General features: G+C 33.4%; 1 protein-coding gene across 1 annotated transcript; it reads right to left on the bottom strand.

Moving 5' to 3' along the window:
• Nucleotides 1-6,474: 6,474 nt before the first annotated feature.
• On the bottom strand, nucleotides 6,475-11,274 carry LOC121328057 (transcription factor Sox-1a). Its single transcript, XM_041272529.1, has one exon. The coding sequence runs from the start codon at nucleotides 8,805-8,807 to the stop codon at nucleotides 7,776-7,778; it is 1,032 nt and encodes a 343-aa protein (XP_041128463.1). The 5' UTR covers nucleotides 8,808-11,274; the 3' UTR covers nucleotides 6,475-7,775.
• Between the last annotated feature and the right edge of the window lie 12,398 nt (nucleotides 11,275-23,672).

Below are 23,672 nucleotides of genomic sequence, written 5' to 3' on the forward strand. Positions count from 1 at the left end.
ATGCAAAACAAACAAACAAACAAAAAAAAAAAAAGGACGTCGCAATATTGGGATTCTGAAATCTAAAACATGTGTGTTCTGTATTAGGCAAAATCATTTTTTTTAGACAAATATTGTCTGGATACATCTTATATTATATATTGGGGTATAAGACATATTACAACGTATTTTTTCGATATGGTGTATAATATATATGATATGCTATATATATATATATATATATATATATATATATATATATATAATAATATATCATATATATATATATATATATATATATAAGCCATTGCACATATTCTCTTGTAGTGTAATTAATTTATATATATATATTTATTAACCTTTACTTCCAACATACTGGAATAATATGAAATACTGTACTACCTTTGACTTCCAACAGACTTATGCGATATAATTTTGTAATTTCTTTAAAACTAATAAATAAAATACATAAATGATGTTCATATAGTTTTTTTTTTTTTTTTTAACGGTGTTTCAATTCTAAAATAGCAGATGCAAACTTGACCATAGCGATACACCTTCATAGTTTCTAATATAATACATTAGAAAGGAAATATAACATTGCTAACTAACTGAATTACTGCGTTGTTCGTAGCAACAGTACTGCGTTGTTCGTAGCAACAGTACAATCAGTACTTACAGAGATTAAATTAATTTTCATTCCAGACGGCGCATTTGTTGCGATTTACAGGTGAGATTGATTTTAAGAGCACAATAATGAAACTAAAGCAGACAGCGTCCATTACAGTAGTTACCATGTAAAACTCATTTATTTTAAACCGAGTCTTCATTAATTCAATCAGGTGTATACGAGCGTGTTATTAATAGTGAACTTTAAAAAAAAAAAAATCATAAACAAAACAGATGTTGTGTTGATAAAGTTAAGGCAAAACAATATATGTTTTAATAATAATAATAATAATAATAATAATAATAATAAATAATAATAATAATAATAATAATAATAATAAACAACCATGGCCAGGATGTGCATTTTTTCCCAAGGTTTTTTTGCTTCCTGTGGAGTGTTTGGATTTGTGTGGTCCTAGCCTTGTCCCATTCTATCACTGGTGTCAAAAGTTCCCTCGGCTCCTTTGCACCTGCGTCGCTTTTGCTCCCTTCAGGAATTCGCTGAAGCTTGTAATCAGCTTTGTGAAGCCATTGAGTGCACGGCTCAGCGAAACTTCCCAACCTCACAGAAAGCTGGCCCGGTGAATGGGAGTCAGCATGGGGCTGCTCTCCAAGCTTAGGCCCTGCCAAATTCCAGCAGAGACACTCACAATCACTCTCACACAGACTTCGCTGGCTCAGACACACTGAGCAGAAAAAAGAAAAAAAAAAGTTGAAGAAAACTCTTTGACAAATGGTGAAGTCAAGCTTCTGTTCGCTATATTTAATAAATCACAGATTAATGTGATCAGACCACGCACATGCTTTGATTTATTGACCTTAGTTTTATATTGCAAAATGCGTTTGAATGTATCCTTTTCTTCTGTTGACTAGTTTATTTTTATATTATGGTCTGGATTCTAGATAAAAGCAGCGACGCGATTTATTTAGCGTGATTGTTACATATAATGGTAAAAAACTTGAAACGTATATACACTGAGATAATTCAGTAATATAACAATAAACTGTATTCTTCAGGGTGTCCTAGTGCATCTATAGTATACAATATACCCGATTTGCTTCATTACAAGACTAGATATAACAAATTCATAACACACTGAACAAGTTTTTAACATAAGTTTTGTTCGATGCGTTTCTAGTGAATTTACAATAACATCTTGGTGCTTAAATTACTGTAAGACTGTACAGCAGATATTATGGCACTGAATTTTTACTCTTGGAAGGGCGTTGGATTAAGAGGCTGCAAGATTGTTAAACATGTCAACGTGTAATTGTATGATAAGGCTCTCACGAGGAATGTATTGGCCCAGTTGCTATTTCTATTCCTTTCTAATCTCGTTCAGCACATTCGTTCTGTGCAATCTGTCTCCATTATCTTCTGTGACAGAATGGCAACCAATAGCAGTGTGCATTTTTGGAGAGCAGAGAAAATATGCAGAGGCGTGATAAACTGATGCTAATTATCCACATTTAGGACTCTGAGTGGAAGAGATCGGGGTTTACAAATAGCAAATAAGAGCCAATGATGATGGCTTCCTAGTGCGAAATACATGGGTGTGTACAAGATAAGAGTATCGCATGCAGCTGAGATTTATTGGTCAAAAGGTTCACCTCCTACTTTTTTTTGTTACTTTTATAGAGCAGTATATTATTTAGGTGAAGTTTACCAGAACATTTCTCTTTTATTTGGCAATGTGCCATGACTTGCTGTGTGCCTCAATGCGAATCTATGTAGCTTTACATCAGCTGATAAGATACAAATAGCTAACGGAGAGGCAATCCCCTTACATTGTATCCGGAAAAGCGTTTAAGAAATCATCAGGTGGAAAAGGTTCTTTTTAGTTTTGGCAAACTACATGTGGAAGCATCACATTTTAGGGTATCTGCCTAAATTACACCGGTTTGCCTGTCAGAATGGCCGTGCCTTTTGATGCAGATGTTTAAAAGCTATAGTTTCAAGTATAATCAAAAATTAAAACAAAAAAATGGACAAATATGTAACTTTCATTTAATTCCGTGGAACAACAATAAATAAATAACTATTCTTGTTGGTTTTGCTTTCGTTTTATTTGTTTAAAAGCGGTGCTATACTATGTTCCAAGACTGGACACTTTCACACGACCCTATCCTTAGGGGAGACCGGGAAGAATTGTAACATCATTTTTTACCTTTCTCTCAATTATGCACAGATGATTTGAGCTATTTTGACCAGACTTTGATACAAAAAAGTTACATCTGTCCTCTACCAATCCCCATAGTTATCCTGTTTTAGGAGCTGAGATACATGTGGAAAGAGGGCTTGAAATGTAAGGTATCCGTTGTTACAATTGAACCCATGGCCAGGGTCAGTTGTAACGAGGGGTTTGGCCAGATGTAACATTCTGTGAAGAATAATTAAATAAATAACAACACCTTTCATTTAACTCAAGAACAGACTGTTTTATTGAATACGATCAATTTTCACGTGAAGCAAATATGTTTGTTTTTATTTAACTAAAAAAAACTGAATATCTTTATTGGAAAATAAAAATGTTCACAAAGGGCATTTTCTTTGTTGTCCTACTTTTAAAGCTTTTTAACAACCCTACAATTATAGGCCTTATCAAGCAAGACTATGTCACTCTGAGTCACAATTGTGATATATGAACATTTTGTTTCCTTCAGTTTATTTATTTATTTATTAATAAAAACGTGCTTTATGTTAGTTACCCTTTTGAAAATGCACGTAGAGTCATGTAATACCACAAATCATATTGTTTGGGTATGCGTTTATGATGAGAGTTATTATCTATATCAATGTATCGTTGTGTTACTTTGTTGAGCATTTAATTCCATTTATCACGTTATTTAAAAAGAAATAACAGAAAAAAAAAACAAAAAAAACATACTAATTATAGGTTTTCTAGCAGAAACCTAGTTTCTTCACGTTTATCGTTAGTTACAATGCATCTATTAATCTAGATTATATTTTTTGTGTAAATTATACTTTAAATGTGCCAACCTCAAAGAAAAGCGCAGCTCCACTTGTTGCTGGAGGGCTCCGGGGGTGACGTCACTACTCCGGTAGGTAATTGTAAAAGAGAAACTAAACTAAATTAAAAACGTCTCTTTACTCTCTTACAACGATAGAATAAGATGGACGCAGTTGGATGTATAGTGTCATAGTCTATTATTTTTAAATTGCGTCTTTAATTTTGTGAAATACCTGATTTGTAATTGTTGATCTATAGTCTGTACTCCAAATGCAGATTTTGTGTCCTTGTGCTTTAAGTAAAGTGCATGTGTGTGCGTGTGTAGTCTAATCCTAAATTACTCTATTTGTACACCTCGAACATTTTCCTACTTTTCCGTACTTTACAATGTACTTGTATAGATTTAAATATTACTGAAGGATGTTCGGGGTTTTTATCAGTCACAACATGCAAATCTCCGTAGGCCTACTGTGGAAGTAAAAGTGGTTTAAAGTGTGTTCATGTGGGCCTCTCTTGTGATGGAGCTCGGAGTCTATCGACCAATGAATAATCAGATTTTCTTTGGATCTAAAGGAGTTGTTATTCAATTGTAAATTCTTTGTTTGGAGATCAAGGTTTCGGAACGTGAACTTTGAACTCTCGTTCCAAAACAAGCTAATGGCCAAGACCCGGGTTTTTATTTTTAATTGCTTATTACCAAATAAATATACTTTGACCACTTGCTTGTAAGGATTACGCTTTCAAATGAATACACTTCTACATTTTAAAAGCTGTGGCTGGCCGCATGAATAAAATCAGTTGGTTAGTTGCGTCATGTCTTCACTTTAATTGCAAGGCAAACCCGATTCCTTCCCACGGAACTTGTTGAGATTCTTAAAGCAACTTTCACTTTAGACTTGATGGGCTATAATGTTGAATATCAATATATTATTGACCAAACCCAGTGTGTCTGAAAAACAGTTTCCCCAACAACTATTTACCAAAATACTCATATTTTCGTCGTTCTCACCTTTATGGCTTCTATAGAACAGTGTCCTTGTCGCTTTAATAGAAATGCTGCCGCCGCACCGCTACCTTTCCTTTGAAATCATCTCAAACACAAAACCATACCTCCAGCAAACCACAATGCGATAGACTTCAACTTTAAATTAGAGCAACTGTGGGAATGGACTATTAAAGCCTCTGTAAATAAACTATTTTTGTTCGTTTTGTTTTTTAATCTGATATACATTGTAAAGTTGTATCCCAAATTAGAGTAATATCCATTGTTCAATTTAAGGGTTCGTAATTTGTGTTTCTTATAAAAGTCTTATTCATACAGTTTATTCAAATGTCGGTATATTAGCAGTCCGTCCCCGTCCGCCTCCCCTTAAAATGCTAAAGTATTTTCTCTCGCAGGAATTAAGCGCTCCTGGGATTTCTTAAACAATTTAACGATGCATTAAAAAATTAACATATGCAATCTAAATGAATACATTTAGTAGGAATATATATATTATATATAATATATTATATATATATATATTATATATATATATATATATATATATATATATATATATATATATATATATATATATATAAATAAAATAAACACAAATACAATGCCGGTAACAGTTTTTAGTACATATAAATCCAAGTAATTCGGTCCACAAAAGCGTTACAAACATAGGGTATACATCTCATTAAAAACTACATATGAGTAAGTAACAAATAGCAACATATAGTTTTGAGTTAGCATTACTTTCCAATAAACTGCGCCATTAACATTAACAGTTCTTCAAAATGTTGTTGTAAACGGTACTATCGGCCTTGAGGATGGACTTCTTCATATTACATAGAATGCTGTTTAATATCATTTCCGTCCAGTCTTGAAAACAGTAAGCTTTGTTATTTTAATCACAACATATTTCATCTCAAGAATAAACGTAATAAGATGTTGTCGAAATTCCTTGCTTAAAAACAAATAAATAAATAAATAGAGGAAAACGTTAACTCAACAGGTGTTCGTATCTTGTATCCCCTTCCCTCTGTGCACTACCATGACATGGGTGTCCTTTTCTTTAGATACTAAAATAAAACATTCAGAAATACCATATATTATTATTAAAAAGCAACACACATTCCAGATTTTTGCATTTTTTATACACATACTGTTGCCTATTATGTCAGAATATTCTATTCTTATAGCCTTGTCGTCTAACGTGTATAATGCTATTTGAATGAACAAATCAACATATTTATTTACTCCACATATTTACTTTACTCAACAAAAGCGCTTTGCAATATCAAGCAACGAAAACATTTTTATTTAATATTATTGGATGCAATGTTTATAACAAGCGTTGAATTGAATTACCTTTAAAGAGAACCGTATCTGTTCTACTAGAAAATATCAGAAAATGATAAAGTGTGAATCACAATTAATCTGTCCATCTTAATTTGAGATACCTTTGTTCAGAAATACGTTTTACATGAAGTTTAATGATAGAAAGGGAGAAAATTAACCATAGATACGCATGTGATCAATATACCTTGTTTTGGTAATTTAAGGTGCATTTCAAAAAATGGTAACATAGTTCAAATCATCAAACCAGTTCTTTTTATAGCCAACTGTATATTGTGATAACTAGTTTATTTATTATTATTATTTATTATTATTATTATTATTATTATTATTATTATTATTATTAATAATAATTATAAGTGTAATAATAGTTTTAATTATTATTATATTATATTAGTTAGAATGATTATTATAAACTAGTATGATTAAGTAAGAAAATCTGTATAATAAAAGTCTGTATATATTTGCTGCACATTTAAATAAGTTATTATTAATTGTCTTAAGGCCTTTACATTAAGTCTTCAAAAAAATGTTTCTGTTCCTAAACATATTTTTTTCCACTTTTTTTTTTATGTGTTAATTACTTCAGGTGAGGGAATTAAATAGTCATACAAACACGAAGCAAATATATTTATTTTCTGTTTGAATAATATTATATGACAACGTTGTTTAGATAATGTCTCTAAACAACACTGTCATATAATTACCCTTGTCGTGATTCATTTATTCAGTATTTCAACAAATTTGCGATAATAGGTTACATGTTTTGTGTCACTACATTTTTAAGCTGATGCTTGTTTTTGACTTGCAATTGTAAAGCTCGAGTTTCTCGTCGTTGACACGAGGGTTTGGTTTAATTATGCGTTTAGAAATATATGCAATTCTTTACATAAAACTATTAAAAAGCAAACAAAAAATGGGTTATGTTCCAGAAATATGCCTGTTGGTACAAACCGCCTTTCTTTTGGGTGGTAATTTTAATATTCGTATTAGGCGATTATACCTTAAATAGAAAACCCAGGATTTATCTAGTTTTGGTTTCACAGTTTTAAGGCTATAACAATAACTGTCACTTCTCTTTAAGGGTTTCTGTAATTATTCTTCAAAGAACAAACATAAAACACACAAAAAAGGGTTTATCAGATCCAGGGTTACATTTCTGTAAAATTTATTTAACTCAAAATTCAACGCAATGTCAACATTTCTTTTTCTGGGAAAATGCATTCAGTAAACTATTTATACAGGTTGAGTCTCTTGTCAACTTCTATAATATTAAAATTATTTCAATTATTTCACAATTTACAGGAAATATTACACAAAAAAAGAAATAATTCAAATACAGAAACTCACATCTTTACAAACGACTGAATAATGTCAAATGAAAAAAAAAAGTTAAAAAAAACTTTTAAAAACACTTTTCATGTTTCTTTTAATTTTACATAGCTGTTATAAGACTGGCTTTCCCCCCCATTTTGCACAGGGTTTCATTTTAGAGGTAACCTTTTACCAGCTCATTGTGTATTACAGGAATACCACATGTACAAAAAAGTTGGCATCGCCTTTTATGTTAACACGTATCCCTTACGTGGACTGTGCAAAAATATTTAATGAAACAAAACCATTCTAAAAGGCATACTGTTTGAGCAGGCTACTATTTTTTTAAGTTTCTAAAAGGCAATCAAAACAATTTTTATCTTCAATTTACAAGAACATCAAAAACATTCTGTACAAAAAGGTCTTTAGTGACAGTCTAAAAAAGGAGGTAAATATTTGGTTATGTGTTTTTGTTTGTTTCAGTTTTTTTGTTTTTAAATATGTGTTAACGGAACTGTTCCATTTACCCCTGCAGTGCTGCTCTGGTAGTGCGGAGGCAATGCATGAAGTCTGTTTTGAACTGACGGATCACCCGCTTCTCCCGTTGGTAAATACATGCTTATCATTTCCCTTAAGTCCCCTGGACACGGAGCCCTAGAATGAGTGCTAACAGGTGGGCTTACACTTGGCTCCGATTTCACCAGCGATCCGAGGGTTCCGATGGTCCCAGTCGATGCCACACTCGAGTTCTGATGCTGTGTGTAGGAGATGCCCCCATACCCCGACGGAGAGGCGTTCATGTAACTCTGAGGGTTTGAAATGGGGCTGTACTGGAGAGCTGTCATGTCATAGCGGTGCATCGGCTGCGGGTTGTGAGGATGGTGATGGTGAGCGTGGTGGTGGTGTGTTCCAGTGCCCGGGTGCTGGCTGTAAGCTAACTGAGCCTCCTGCATCATGGCAGCAGCCGCAGCAGCCGCTGCCACTGGGCCCGAATAGGCACCGTTTGCCCAGCCGTTCATGTGCGCATAGCCGCTGGTTGCAGTGCCACCGTGAGCCCCGGGGCTTTCCAGCCTCTGTCCGATTCCAGCATGTCCCATCCCGAGTCCGACTCCAACAGAACCGGGACCACCTGGCCCAGCACCAAGCAGACCACCGGCCAAGGAATATTTGTCCTTTTTCAGCAGTGTTTTGGTCTTCCTTCTGGGTCTATACTTGTAATCCGGATGCTCCTTCATATGCATGGCTCGTAACCTCTTAGCCTCATCAATGAAAGGTCTCTTCTCAGCTTCAGACATCACTTTCCACTCCGCACCCAGTCTCTTGCTGATTTCGGAGTTGTGCATCTTTGGGTTCTCCTGAGCCATCTTTCTCCTTTGGCCCCGGGACCACACCATAAACGCATTCATCGGCCTCTTTACCCGTTCTTGGTTGACTTTGCTCCCGTTATTTGGACCCGTTTGCCCCGAACTAGTATTAGTCTGGGGTCCAGGAGAGTGCAAGTCCGTTTCCATCATCATGCTATACATTCACCTAACTTTTTACTTTTCAAGCAACACAGAAAAACATTCAATTTCAACAGTCAGCAGTCCGCTTACTCGACACAGTCTTAATTGAGGAGTATAATCCTGAATTGCAGTGAAACTTCGTTTTACTTTTTATTATCAATGTTTCTTTTTTTTTTTTTGTTTTTTTTTTTTCCTTCGCTTGCTTTAAACATCCAGAGTGATGAAAAGCCTATTTGAGCTACTTTCTCCCGCAGAGCACGAAGTTAACAGAGCAGCAGCCATGTGATGCGGGTTGACAGGGATTAAATGAGCTCGAGGCGTCCAATAGCAGCACAGAATCGTAGTGATTTGCATGATGCGCGGTCAGGTGACGTAAATAAGTGAGAAACAAACTAGTAGGCGGGGTGTGTGAGAAGGGGCCACCTCTGCCTTCACGGAATGTAAATAGTAATAAACCATTTAGAATAAATTTGTGCCAACCCCAACCCCCCCAGAATGTTCTGTATTCATTATTTGCCCCCTGCACGCTTCTTTGTTTGCTTTCATCGATGCAGCAGATTTGGTTTTCCTTCCAACAATTACGATGTAGTGTGGGGAAGAAAAACAGCAGTTTCTTAAGGGTTTTGATTTTTTTTTTGCCACTGTGATAGCCAAGTTAATAAGCGGAGCTTGCAAAGCAAACTACACTACGTACAATCTCCATGAACAAACGTTACCCAGCGTGCTGCTGAAAAATGTGCACCAATCTATACGGCACACAGCGATGCTTCTGCACTCACTTTATTTAACTTTATATTGTCTTTGCTATTTTGTTCAACCCTACTTGGTACAATATGGACAGTTGTGCCAATTTGTTTCCCTACTTTATATAAAACTGCATCAACAACAGTATGCTAGTGTTTTTGTTTTTTTTTTACAGTTTTTTTTTCTATTTTTTTTGTGTGTGTGTGTGTGTGTGTCATTAACCATAATGGGTACACCCTTTGTTCAAGTGCATTTTTAAGTGTTAGCACGTGCACTTTAAGCCACATAATTTGTCGAGGTGTAGTTTAAGTGCATGCAATTTTCGACACCAGCGTTGTGTATAGTTTGTTGGCTTTGCACACCATGGTAAATAGTTTAGTAAATATACATATGCACGCACACGCCACATATTGTCTAGTTCTTTCAGTCGTCGGGTCCAATGTATGTTCAAAAAGAAACAGAGAGACGCATTAAACAAAAGTGTATAAATTTTGTTTGTGATAAAAGTTTAATGTAATTGCATGTATTATTTATTATAAAACAGAGACCTACAGTAATCCACAAGTAATTCAATAACACGGAGCACATTCCACCCGTAAAATAACTAGCTGGAATCCCAATTTATAATGACACACACAGGGATAATAAAGGGCGTACCGCATTAATAGGAGAAAACCAAACACCCTCAGCCCATTTGTGTTTTCGGAGCCGCAGTTTCAGTTTTGAGATCGAGCTACAGGTGTGTCTTGTGTTCAAGGGTTGCTAAGGAACAAGTGACTGACGCCTACAGCACGTGCCAAGAAAGAAGCCACCTCGTCCAGCAGTACCAAAGACAAAGACAGACTTTGAATGGGAATGCTGAAATTGTCATTGCGCATTGTGCACTTTCATTGTAGCTTTAACCAAAGGCAAATCAGCTACTTCTACAAAGAGGTTACAGTACAGGATGTAGAAATATACATGCTTCATTTGTAAACAGAAATAGAATGGGTCTTTTGTCAAAAAATGGAATATAATCAGAATATTATTTTTGTCTATTCGTGTTTTTTCTAAATTATTATTTAATGTACAGTCACAAAAATAACTTAAAAACAAAGCAACAGTTGCACGTTGCAAATGAACCACACTTAACAAGAAACAAAAATCAAGTTTAAAAAACAAAGAAACTGTTAAACTGCTTAGTTGTGTTAAATAGGAAGGTCTACGTATTTGTGTCAACAAATTTATTAAAATGATGTTCCATATGCTCATCTTAATGTTTGTCCTGTCAAATTTCAATCAGAGATGAAGTACCTAATACTTATCCCCAGTCATCCATAAGCGAAGTTGACAATATTTGCTCTGAGTAAACGGGACATTGTTATTTTACTCGTTCTTATAGAATATGTGTTTTAAATATATGAGCACGTGACATGGATACATGCAATCTGTAGAATCATATCAGGGTTTATAGAACCCGGAAAAACAGCCTTCCTGCTGAAATGCAAAATAAAACAGTTATAAACTCGACTTCTGTTTTAATTGAAATGCCTAATCTCAAAGTATCCAGGGCTCAAATATAGTAGGCCTATATGGCAAAAAATGATGCACGTACACATTAAAAGGGTTGTTTGTTGTTTTGTTTGATTTTTTTTTTTTTTTTTTTTACAAAGCAAGCAAATTCAGGCTGCAATTATATAGCTGTTCAACATACGTGAGCAAAAAGTCCTTTTTGAATGTTTTTTTTTTTTTTCAACAGAAGGGAACATAACACACAGTAAAAAAAAAAAAAAAAAAAAAAAAAAAACCTGAAACACAAATGCCAAAGCAAGATAGCAAGGAAATGTAGGGTATACAAGGACACCGTCATTAAAAATAATTAAGTAATAATCAACACGTTTATTTTAGTAAATGCAAACAAAAATAAGACATGTAGAGTTGTGGCTTGAAAATATGAAGTATGTATCAGAATATTATATTTCAGAATATTGGAATAAGCACATGCAAACTCTTATCGAGGATTCTGCTGAGACAGTTAATTAATTAAGCCTTTTGTAAATTCAGATGTTCGTAAAATATTCGGGAAGATATTTTGAACACCTTATTTATTTTAATTGTTTGAGGATATTGTTTGGAGGAGCCCAAACAAAAAGGTTACCAAAATAAACATTACAGTGCAAAATGCATGACTACAAGGAATGTGCTTTGTAATATGTTGCAATAGTTTCGTGTTTAATTCTTAATAGTTTAACGGCGCACAGTACTTCTAAAAATATTCACGATTGCCTATGTGGTTTATCACCGGGAAACTGGTTAATAAAGAAAGGAAAAAATATTGATAGTGAGGCAAGAAATAAAAAGCTTGGACTGGCTTTCTGGTTCCAAGCAGAGTTCGACCGCCGCCTGCTGGTAGTAAATATTGCACATGACTCTCGGTGCTGAAAGACAGCTCTCATAACCAGAATCTTTTGTAAACCCCTTCATTACGCAATCTTTCAGACCTACTATGAAATGTATACCCTTTCCATATAAAAGCATATAATTATAGATGTTTTATGTTCACTCAATTCACTTTGCTTGCAGATTGTGCTTACATCCTTACAAAAAGTATATGATATTTTGATATATCAACATGCTAGGAAAAAATAAATCAATCAATAAATAAAAAAACCTAAGTAAATAAACACCTACTAACAAAATAAAAAGTGACTAGGTCTGCTTTACTGCATAATTTATTTGTAATAGCGCCAGGTTTTTCTTTTTTTTTTTAATTTCCCTCTGCGTGTTTCAAATTTAGTTCGCTTATTGAAAGCATTTCATTATATACGTGTCATGCAAATTCAATAACATAAGCTAATATATTTAATTTAAAAAAAAAATAATAATAATGATACGCCTTAATGGAGTGTTCAAAACATTGAAAACTGTATAGAGCTTCAGAATGAGAGCTCATCCTGTGAGCAATACTTACACATATAATTCAAATTTCACAGCTGACCTGCTCTGAAAACCTCAATCAACTACTAATTGAAGGGAAAACAAAATATTGCTTCCTCAGAGCAGAGCTAACGATTTAATCATTGTATCAGACTTTATAGCTTTTAATTAGGCTAATGCTGATACCATATGGAAAGAGATAATTCAATACAGGTCTTGATGATATTCTGTAATTGGATTAACAGCCCAGCGATTGCGTAGACGTCAATATTCAAGCCATACGTATTCATTCATTTTCATTGAAAAAAATAAATACAGAACAGTCCTTGTGAATATTTAACAAAGGTATTGGGATACATATTATATCTTAGTTAACCTCTATTTTCACATTTTTATTTAGCATCACATCTACAGGAAATTTTTTACATTTAATATTACCCATATATCTATAATAATAATAATAATAATAAATAATAATAATAATAATAATAATACCATCTATACATAATCTGTTGCAGAAGATACATGTTTTAAAAGCATGTCATAAAATAAGTTCCAACTTTTTTTGTGTCCCTTTGTGTGTTATGGAACAGCATTTAGTTAAGTATATTCACAAATATACAAAGGCAAGGAGACAAGGGGCTATATGGCATTCAGTAAATGTTACTGATGGCTTAATAATAAGTCAATACTGGCTTTAAAAGTATTGCTTTTCAGATCGGTATTTTATATTGCTTGCACAATGGCTAATTGTGCCTGCGTGGTATGCCAACACATGAAGGTATACTAGAAATATAAGAAACTAATGATTTCTGAAGTGTTCGTGACAAAAGACATTGAGTGTATAATGCTTATTGTTATTTTAAAAAATCAATTTATAATAACGAATGTGACTATGTTTAGGAGCTAAATTCAAAGTCGATATAAACTTCACAATATTCTAGATACCTTGTTATGGTATTACCAGTTAACTTTTTTTTTTTTTTTTTTTTTTTTTTTTTTTTTTGCTCAAGGTATAATTTCAAAATCTCAAATGTCACTGAACCCGATGGGCCCACTTTCTATTTTGTGAAGACACTTAACTCGAGGAGTTCTGTAACCCGCGAAGGGTTAGTGAGGCTTCTAGTAACACGTCAAACATTCATATTCTATCACAAATGTGGTGACAATAAAATAAAGATAATAGGCAAATAAATAATGCATTTGACCAACTTTCATTTTTGTTATCAAATAGATTACGATGACAGAGATATTAAAACCAATACCTTTATTTTGTCAATGTTAATAAATATTGTCTGGTAGTATTAAAAATACATAAGAAAACAACATAAATCATATGCAACATATTAAAACACGTTTTAGCATTTAGCACACTGTAATATTTATTTTGGTAACATTTGTGATTTTTAGGCAACCAAGTAAATTCCCAAACGATTAAAATAAAGATGCATGTTTTTTTTTTTTTCTTTAAAAATGATAACAGTGTACCATGAGCATAAATTCAACTCTTTATTGCTTGTAAAAACCTTACATTTAAACATTGCTGTTTCTATAACTAGAAAACGAGTTCAGTTGTATAGGCTGTTGATTGTATCAGTCTCACAAAAAGTGATCTCACTTCAATACATATTGCAGTTCTCGCAATTGTTCAACTTAGGTCATATGGTCCATTACACACAAGCAAACCAAATAAGGTATGCTGCATATTAACATACTGTTAAATGAGCGGGACTGAAACATATTCACGATTGTTGAAAATGTTATAAAACAAGACAACACAACATGTTTGTTTGCATTGCTTTTAATATAAAAAAACATACCATGTATCGACCAATAGAGCATGTTTAATAATAATAATAATAATAATAATAATAATAATAATAATAATAATAATAATAATAATAATAATAAACACGTCTCATTAGTTTTCTTTTAGTGGACATTAATTATTTAACTAAAACAGATTTGAGAACTGCAGATAATATAATAAACAACCTAGATGTTGAGTAGAAACAGAGCAAGCTCAATGCTGTAAATACATGTAAAACATCGGATTATGTAACCTGAACGTAGTCTTTTGGTTGCATTTCTTGAACAATCCTAGCAGAAAATATGTAATGCACGCATTTCTCTATCCATAGACTACTTTAACAATAGTTAATCAAATCGAGTTACTGGAGATATTACATTTGTTTACGTAATTGAAAGCAATTATGTGCAGGCCTACTGTATTAAATATGTCTGTTATATAAATGACATCAATATAGAAATTATAAAAAAAAAAAAAAAAAAAAACTGCATTACAAGACACAAAACTGCATAACAAGCAAACAGTAAACATGCTTAATTCATATAGGGATCTCTCACGCTCTTGTTGTTTTGCACATGAAGACTAGTCTATTTTTGCTGTCACAATCGTTATCTATTGCGTTGTTCTGATATGTCAATCACAGTAATTTAACAGATATACAATGAATAATTAAAACAGCCTCAATCGCATTATACACAATAGTTGCGCGGAAGTCTGTGTTATTTTAACGGCGGCGACGCAGCTCTTAAACGACACGTGTATAAAATTAGCATACATTTGTATTTACTAAATCGTGATTTAGCAAACTAACTAAATCGTATATATATAAACTATATATATATATATATATATATATATATATATATATATATATATATATATATATACAATATTAGATACAATCAATTTATAAATAATGTTTAAAATTTTAACATTCAAAGTTCAAGTCTTTTTGAATCCTAATGTTATCACATTTACCTAAAATGCTTATTAGATCGAAAAGCATTTGTTAGGATACTATGATCAGTTTTGTTAGTAAAAATCTTCCAGTCCCACAAACATTAGTCAAAACTTGGATTGAGTTCTGGAAGACTCAGTAGTCATCAGTACAATATTTTAATACAATTTTTTTTTTTTTTTTTTTTTCAAAAGGCCAATCAAAGAATCACTCAAACGTATTATTGGATGAAGGTTCTCTTTAAATTGACAACACCTTGTAGTTGTTGTTATTCGGTTGTAGAAACAAACAAACAAGACCTCTGGGTGTAATTTATATTATATATATATATAAAATATTCTCTGTACAAATAAACATCCATGCCACTGTTACTAGAAATCAATTCAAGCTGAACTGAAATAGTTTCAAAGATTATAATGTATTTTTCTATTATCTAAATATGGTCCCTGTATGGTTTTGTATTTGTGTGGGTTGTGTGTGTGTTGTGTGTGTGTGTGTATATATATATATATATATATATATATATATATATGTGTGTGTGTGTGTGTGTGTGTGTGTGTGTGTGTGTACACACACACACACACACACACACACACACACACACACACACACTAATGTATAGTAGGCCAATATATCCCGTAAGTATAAATCTGAATTGAAATATAACGTATTACTTTAACTAGCTGAATACAAAAGCGGAAAGCAAGGAGCACTATGGGATTCAAGCTTCGTTAGTTGCGTTGCCAAATTACACTTCTTATTTTAGAAAGAAATCGAAGCCTTAATAAAAGAGGTTTTAATGGGTTAATTGGCTGGAAGAGCTATCGTGGTAAAGCACCTGTTTCTGATAAGAAAATCAGCCAGCCTCTTGATCAACTTCTAGCCAATTTTACTTCCTATTGCTCGCTGATCGACAAACCTATCGGATCTTGAAATCTGCATGTCATAGACCAGCACTGAACAGCGTGTTCACATCAAACAACTAAAACAAACAAAGCAGACAACAAAGGTCCTGTTCAAACACTGCACTAATTCTACATGCAACGGGAAACAAAAGTTTGAAAACATTTAAAAGCAGAACTTCCTCTACTGGTGATGAAACGCAACCTCATATGTAACTTTATTTGAGAAATGTTGCAGCGAAAGCTGATTCCCTGATTCGGAATTGTGTTTGATTCGACGTAGCTGAAACTCTGAACACCGGACATTATCTGTTTAAATTAACAAGGGGCCGTTTCCCAAGCACCAGAAAACACAGCACAACGACTCTTGTTTTAACTATAGCGATTGAGAGTTACCCTGTGTATTGATTTATTGACATCTCACGTGCTGTATTTAATTAAATTTCATGCGAACTCACATTAGGGGGAGTTATAGGATAATCATTTATTTACACGGAAAAGCAAGCATTACTTGTAACCTACACAACGCGTAAATAAACATAGAAGGAACCACACATCAGTAACCCAGACAAGTAAGTCTTATTTAACGTACACACACACACACACACACACACACAGGTTATATATATATATATATTATATATATATATATATCCACACCCCCACACACAAACACACACAAATATTATATTAATATATATATATAAAATATATATAAGAGAGCACAGTCTGATATGTAAAAATGTAATTCCTACAATATAACAAAATGTTTTTCGAAAAAGCTGTTATAACCCTTCTCGTTGTCAGACTAATACATTTTACATTTAATGTCTGTTTGTTCGCAAATTAAAATGTAAATCCTCATATTGACAAGGCTCACAATCTCATTGATTTACATATATTTGTATAATAGGCCCACATGTTTCTATTTTCAATGGAACCTATAAGGGAAAAAAAAAAAAAAAAAAAAAACGATAACAAAAACAAAAATAAAAACAATACCTGAAAAAAAAAAAACAACACAAAAAACACACACACACACACACACATCTATAGCGTCTCAAAGCACTAGACTTTTCTTTCAGGGTTGAAAACTTACAGTAATACAGCGAGTTCCATTCTCCCCCAAACTGTAGACTGGCGTCAGTGAATGTCATCGTTTTCCCTCATATTCAAGATTTCTAGGCAGCTTCTTATATAACAAGCAACAAGCATTCAAAGCCTTATGTCAACCCAGTCCCACCAAACTCTACCGAGAATGTGTGCCGAGGGCAGCACTGCCCAGCTCCAAACCCCAGCACTCAATACACACTGAATGAGAGAGAAAAGAAAATGAAATTTATTATTGATAGACTTAAAAGACAATTTCAAGTTATTGTTTCTCTCTGGAAAGGGGCTCCTTCTTACATAATGAAACGCCCTTTGTGTGGCGCGGAACAATACAAAACAAGTATTCTAATAAATAGCCACTTTTTTGTTCCCACTCGACGTTGAATAGAATTGAACAGTTGCCGGTTTGAAAGCAGCTGCGACGCATCAAAGAAAGGAGGTGGAGCCCGGGACTGTCTCCCGTCTCGACTCTCTTAAACTAACCTGGACCTCGTTTATATTGAAAGATCGTACTTTCAGCTACGACAGGTCTTTTGACCTGTTATCACCTGCTGTTCCTATATACCAGTCGAATTGTAGTTGGTGTCGTGTTTCAATGCGACAGATACTACTAGGCTAGGAAATTGTACCCCGTGTCTGATAATACATGAACCATGCAACACAAGGAATGTATTTTGAATTATCTTGAAGCTGAAAATCACCTTAATCATATACGAGACAGAAACTATACATTTATTCTATCTAATTTATGCTGTAGGCCTATTCGTAATTTGATAGGCTATATTCCCATGTAATATACACGTTTGGAACAGCAAACACAGCATAGACCAATAAAAAATTAGTTAATTAGTTAAGTCTAATTTAACATTAAATTAAACAATCACAAAATAGGTTAAAACACATGCGGCACATGTAAAATTATATATATATATATATATATATATATATATATATATATATATATATATATATATATATATATATATATATAATGGTATAAGTCTATCCAGGAGAATCATGCTATACCATATTACAGAACACTCTTCAGTATGGACAGTTTTGCATACAGAATGACATACTGTTATGAAAAAAACAAAACAAAACATGTCAATAAACCTTTAGTCACATCTAGTGTTTATATTGTAATAATGCACACACATAAAAAAAAATCTACAAGGAAGAATTAAATTGGTCTTAGGCATACAGGTAATAGAAGCTACTGCATGATTCAGAGCAGTTTTACAATAATAGGGCCTCAATAAACATTGAGAAATAACGTGATTCAAAACAAAAGGAACAGATCACACAACAGCATTCAAATTATAGCACTGTTATGTTTAGGTTAAAAAGCTGATTTCTCCATAGCACAGTGGTAAATAATGTAGCTGCTCTATAGCCAACGTGATCTTTTTTTCATATAGTAGAGTGCACAGCTGGCAGTCAGCTGGCTTTGACAGGCTGTCACATTTTGTCACATTGTACCGGGAGAAAGGTTAAGAACAAGGTATTCTGACAAACAGATGTCAAATCTATTGTTGCTACATTAACATAAAGCCCAGAAAGCATATAGTTTTCCCTATCCATAAAAAAAAAAAAAAAAAAAAAAACTTTTCCTTTTACTTCTGAGCCAGTTGTCGCAAGATTTTAACATGCAGGCCAGTGTGAAACAAAATCTTCCCCTTCTATCTGCTCTGATCTTATGTGGCCCCATCCCTTTCTAGTGTGTGTAGTTCATGATCTAGCCATGTCTCTGGGTCCATATCACAGCAAAGGCAGTAGATTATTGTCTCATCCCCTATTAATGCATATTGACAGAGTAGTACGAGGGCAGTGTGTATAAGGCAACTCCCGGTGATCCTGATCCTCAAACAGACAGAATCAATCTTCAGTGTGATCATCTTCCATAAACATTAAAAATACATCAACTGAATCATTGCATCATTATTCAGGAACCTGCAGGTACATGTTTTTTTTTTTTTTTTTTTAAAGAGGGAGTTGTAATAACAGAATGTCTAAAAACACAATCTCTAGATTCCTAGGTCTCTGTTACTGCCTGCATTGTTTTTATTTATCTAAATTTTGTTCTATGCAATTTTGAATGTAAGAGCGCTTATTGGGTGGCTTTCTCCTACTTGAGGGACTGAAGCCCTGAAGGGATCAATTATCTTGCCAAGAATCTCATAGCACTGATCAGGAATTCAAGCGCAGCGTCTCCCAATGTAGTACAGCCAAAAATATAAGCCTAAACCGCATCATACAAACACATTAGCTCATACTATTTACAGAATTCCTATTGGAAATCCTATATTAAATACAGTACAGCAGTCCAGTAGCCATAAGACCAACCAATCAGTATAGAAACATAGGCTCATATGTTCAGCAAGGCCAACATCATTGTTCCCATTTCTTGATATCACGATGGATACAATCTTAATAAATCAAAGTAATTGTAATGGAAAGCTTAATGAAGTGCAATTTGTTGATCTTTTAAAAAAAAAAACTAAAAAAACACACCACTTTTTTTTTTTTTTTTAACAGAGATGATGGAATTACAACAGCATTATCATTTTGGTTAATGAATGGAATCTGAATGTATGTACAATACTGTTGGTGTAACACTTTATTTTGCTGTTGAAGCACATTAACTAAAGCTTTTAACATAAAAGAGGTTCATAATTGTATTTATCCTATCAATAACTAAGTGAAAATTGACACAGGCTCTTTTGTATAAGATATCAAGGGAAACGCTCTCCCCCCCATTTAAAAAGTTGTTTTTGCTCTTATTCATGTCTTAGAGATGGCCCAGTGTCAGATTATCTTCCTTTATCAGCATCTTGAGGGAGTCTTTCAAAAGGATGATTAGACATTTTATCTGGGGATTATCTGGGGCCTTTCCAGCTACTGGAGATGTCTTTCAATCAACTGTTTCCCTTCAGGTTGGGTTAGCCTCTAATGGCTATTATCAGACAAAACAACAAAAAGCACTTTCTTATAGTAAGGCACTATTTTAACATTCAATTGGTTTAATGAAGATGCTTTATAATAATAGTCTATATAAAATGGTTGCCTCTTAAAGAAACAACAACAAATAACTCAGACAAATGCAAAGCACATTGAGCCTAGCCTCATTTTAACAATTTAAGTCCTATTATTATTATTATTATTATTATTATTATTATTATTATTATTATTATTATTATTATTATTATGCTCACTTTGTTGGCTGCATTGTTCTTCATGTACACTATTTAAAGTAAAAACAGCATATACAATGTTTGAGTTTGCAAAAACTGATATATATTTTATTTTATTTTCTGCAAATCTTAAGGAAATATCAAGTATTGTTTAAAATTGCCTAAAGAAATGAATGCAGATGCCGAATATGTAGATTTTGTTTTAGCCTATTACCCATTTAAATTGTATATATTAATACACAATAACTCTGATTTGGCTAATATTAGAAGATTGACACCATTTTAATTATCTATTGTGTCAACGTGTTTAAATAGGAAAACTGAAATGCATTTAACCTACAATACTTTGCATCGTCAGATATAAAAAATTAAACATTGTTATTATTAACTTTAATGTGTAGTTCAGTAAAAAAAAAAACAATTATGAATACTATAATTGCAAACATACATACATACATACATATAAATACACTGCTAATTCATTTTGCTGCTTACAATTAGATATTAGATAGACTACCTTGCTTTTTATACCATATAGTGGATTTATTCAGTCCACCTAAACAGTGGTTGATCATAGTTGTGAATCTAAATACTGTACTGTAATTATTTAAATAAGTAAAACAGGACCCTACCTGGCTTTTAAAATATTTTTTAAAGACACACATACACTCAAGATTCACTTGCGCGGTTAGATGTTTGATTTTCCTACCTTATTTTAATGATCTAAACAATGACAGTATTTAGATCTGTGGCTGTTAAGAGCAGTTGAATATATTACAGATTCTGGAAACAGCATTGAGGAAGCAGGACTTTCATATTTCTAACAGACGATACGTGCAGATGATGGCATACTAATAATATTTTACTCTGCAGTGGAAGGCACAATACTCTCTGAAATACTCTCATGCACCTTCAGTAAAATGCAGATTATTATTTGCCAGTGTTGTAATATATAGTTTTGCTTCCACTGTTGAAATGTTACTGTATTTAACTGTATTCATGCCATATTTATGTATTATAAGGCGTACTAGGTGTTTTCAGTTTCCCATAGTTACAAAAGGTTATTATTTGTATAGCACTGTCACTTTGATGGAAAGATGTAGTTAGCTTTGTGTCAAAAGGATGGACCCATTTCACTGACTACTTTATCTGCTACCTTACCATTCACTGAATGACAGGTGATAACTAGAAATTTCTGAGGACACTTTAGGGTTTTACCCAGAGAATCTGACTGTTACTGCTGTCATCTATTAGAGCAGTGCCATAACGAAAAGGTGCAGAATTCATTCACATTTCCATTAAAGGTTTGATTCAACCCTGCCTTAAAAATTCTAGATCAAATAGTTAGGAGAACGTGTATATGTCTTGAAACCGCAGTAATATGATTAACTGTATTAAAGAATCAACATAATTTTTTTTTTTAACATACCTATAATGACTTATTCATATGCTTTTTTACAAATATGTACATTATTTTTAACTGGAAACCAATACACAAAAATTAGTCACAGTGTGCAAACTGTATGGTTATCTGAAAACCTTTCTAATGTGGACATTATCTCTCTGGCTTCCTTTCTCCGTAATATATACAATATGACACTTTGGGAAATGCTCTGGCTGTGTTGATTATATGGCATGGGATACTCTTTGAAATTAACAATGTGCAAATTGGTATCCATTTTTTTATAAAGCTGCTTCCTGTGAGGATGATGATCAAGGACGAGCATGTAATTACAGATTTCATACATCTGATTACTGCATTTCAAAGTTGTCTGCTTAAAAGTACGGGAGCAACACCGCCTGCCCCAACTAATTCTCTGGCCTAAGGTTGTCTTCACTTAAGACAGATAACTGGAGGACAGTAATGAGTAAATCTAGACATCTGGCTGCTTCGCTTGTGTTTCTAAATTTCTAAACCAGCGGCATCACCTGCAGTTGTTGTAGTATCTGCTGCAGCGCTATCAAAACAAGTTAGCGCTCTGCAGGTGCTCATTTCATCAAAGGCTTTTTCACAGCAGCCTTCTACAGTATAAGCTCCCAGTACTAATTGCTGACAAGTCTATTGTGCATAGGCCTAATCCCGTATCATGTATTCATATGTATGTATTAGAAATATTTCACCAGGAGAAACTCAGTAAGGTAAACCATCTTGTTTTTACAAGTGTCTTGGGATAAATGGCAGTAGTGAGCAGTGAGCTAAGTGACATCATGAAAATAATATGTAAGGGTTTAGCAATTCTTTTGTTTTTCATCTGTATCAATCGCTAAAGCTGCATATTAGGGCACATGATGTAGATTTAACAAAGGATCTAGTGGATTACATGGCAACAAATGATCTGCATGGAATTCAAGTGTCAACACAAAAGTAATAAAAAATATATTATTTTCATGTCTAAATACAGTACATACATACATACATATATAAATTGTAGTTTGTAAGGGTAGTATTTTTTAATAGTTAAAACACAATACTTGCACATGGCACATGCTACACCAATGAGATGCAGTATACTGTCATCAACATACACACAAGCCTGGGACTTATGTTAAGCCATTACAATGTATGCCCTAATACACATTTGATTTAATAGCATTTACTCATTGCATGTAAGTGTTCTGTCTTGACTTGCATTTTTAACCGTTTAGTATTTACCAGTTAATGATGATTACTTAAAATTCTCTTAAGAATCAGTAGCTGGTCTATTGGTAATTATAGATGGTTTTGTTTTTACCTTACAATGAAAGCACATATCAAGTCACATTGCTCTGTCATTGATATGTTAGTCTACTTAAACATTTATAGAGGACAAAGACCCAACTGAGATGATTGATGTGTACCTATTTATTTTTAAGCACTGAAGCTTGTTTATAATTATCACTATCGATTGTTGTTTTAAACACACGGTAGGTGTGAGCTGTATGGATACTTTCAACTACTTGAGAAATGGATGGTACTATGAATACAAAGTGGCTCATTGTGGATATGGGACTGATCCGAACCATTGGTTGTACTCCTCTAGACATACAAACATTTCCAAGCAGATTAAACAGATTAACCCACTGCTCCATCTATCACTGTATAAACATGCTTTTTTTTTGGTCCTGATTCACAGTGTAACTAATAACACCTTGTAACAAGTGTCCAACGTCTCTTAAGATATCTCCTTTATTTAATCAGCCAATCAAACGAGAGTACTCTGTCACCATGACCTTTGCTCACCAATGAGGAACGACTTGCCAATACAAAGGTTC

The sequence above is a fragment of the Polyodon spathula genome, chromosome 15, assembly GCF_017654505.1.
Source record: "Polyodon spathula isolate WHYD16114869_AA chromosome 15, ASM1765450v1, whole genome shotgun sequence".
Classification (NCBI taxonomy): Eukaryota; Metazoa; Chordata; class Actinopteri; order Acipenseriformes; family Polyodontidae; genus Polyodon; species Polyodon spathula.

Excerpts from the sequence above, each read along its gene's own strand:
- LOC121328057 (XM_041272529.1), bottom strand. The coding sequence starts at position 8,807 with ATGTATAGCATGATGATGGAAACGGACTTGCACTCTCCTGGACCCCAG.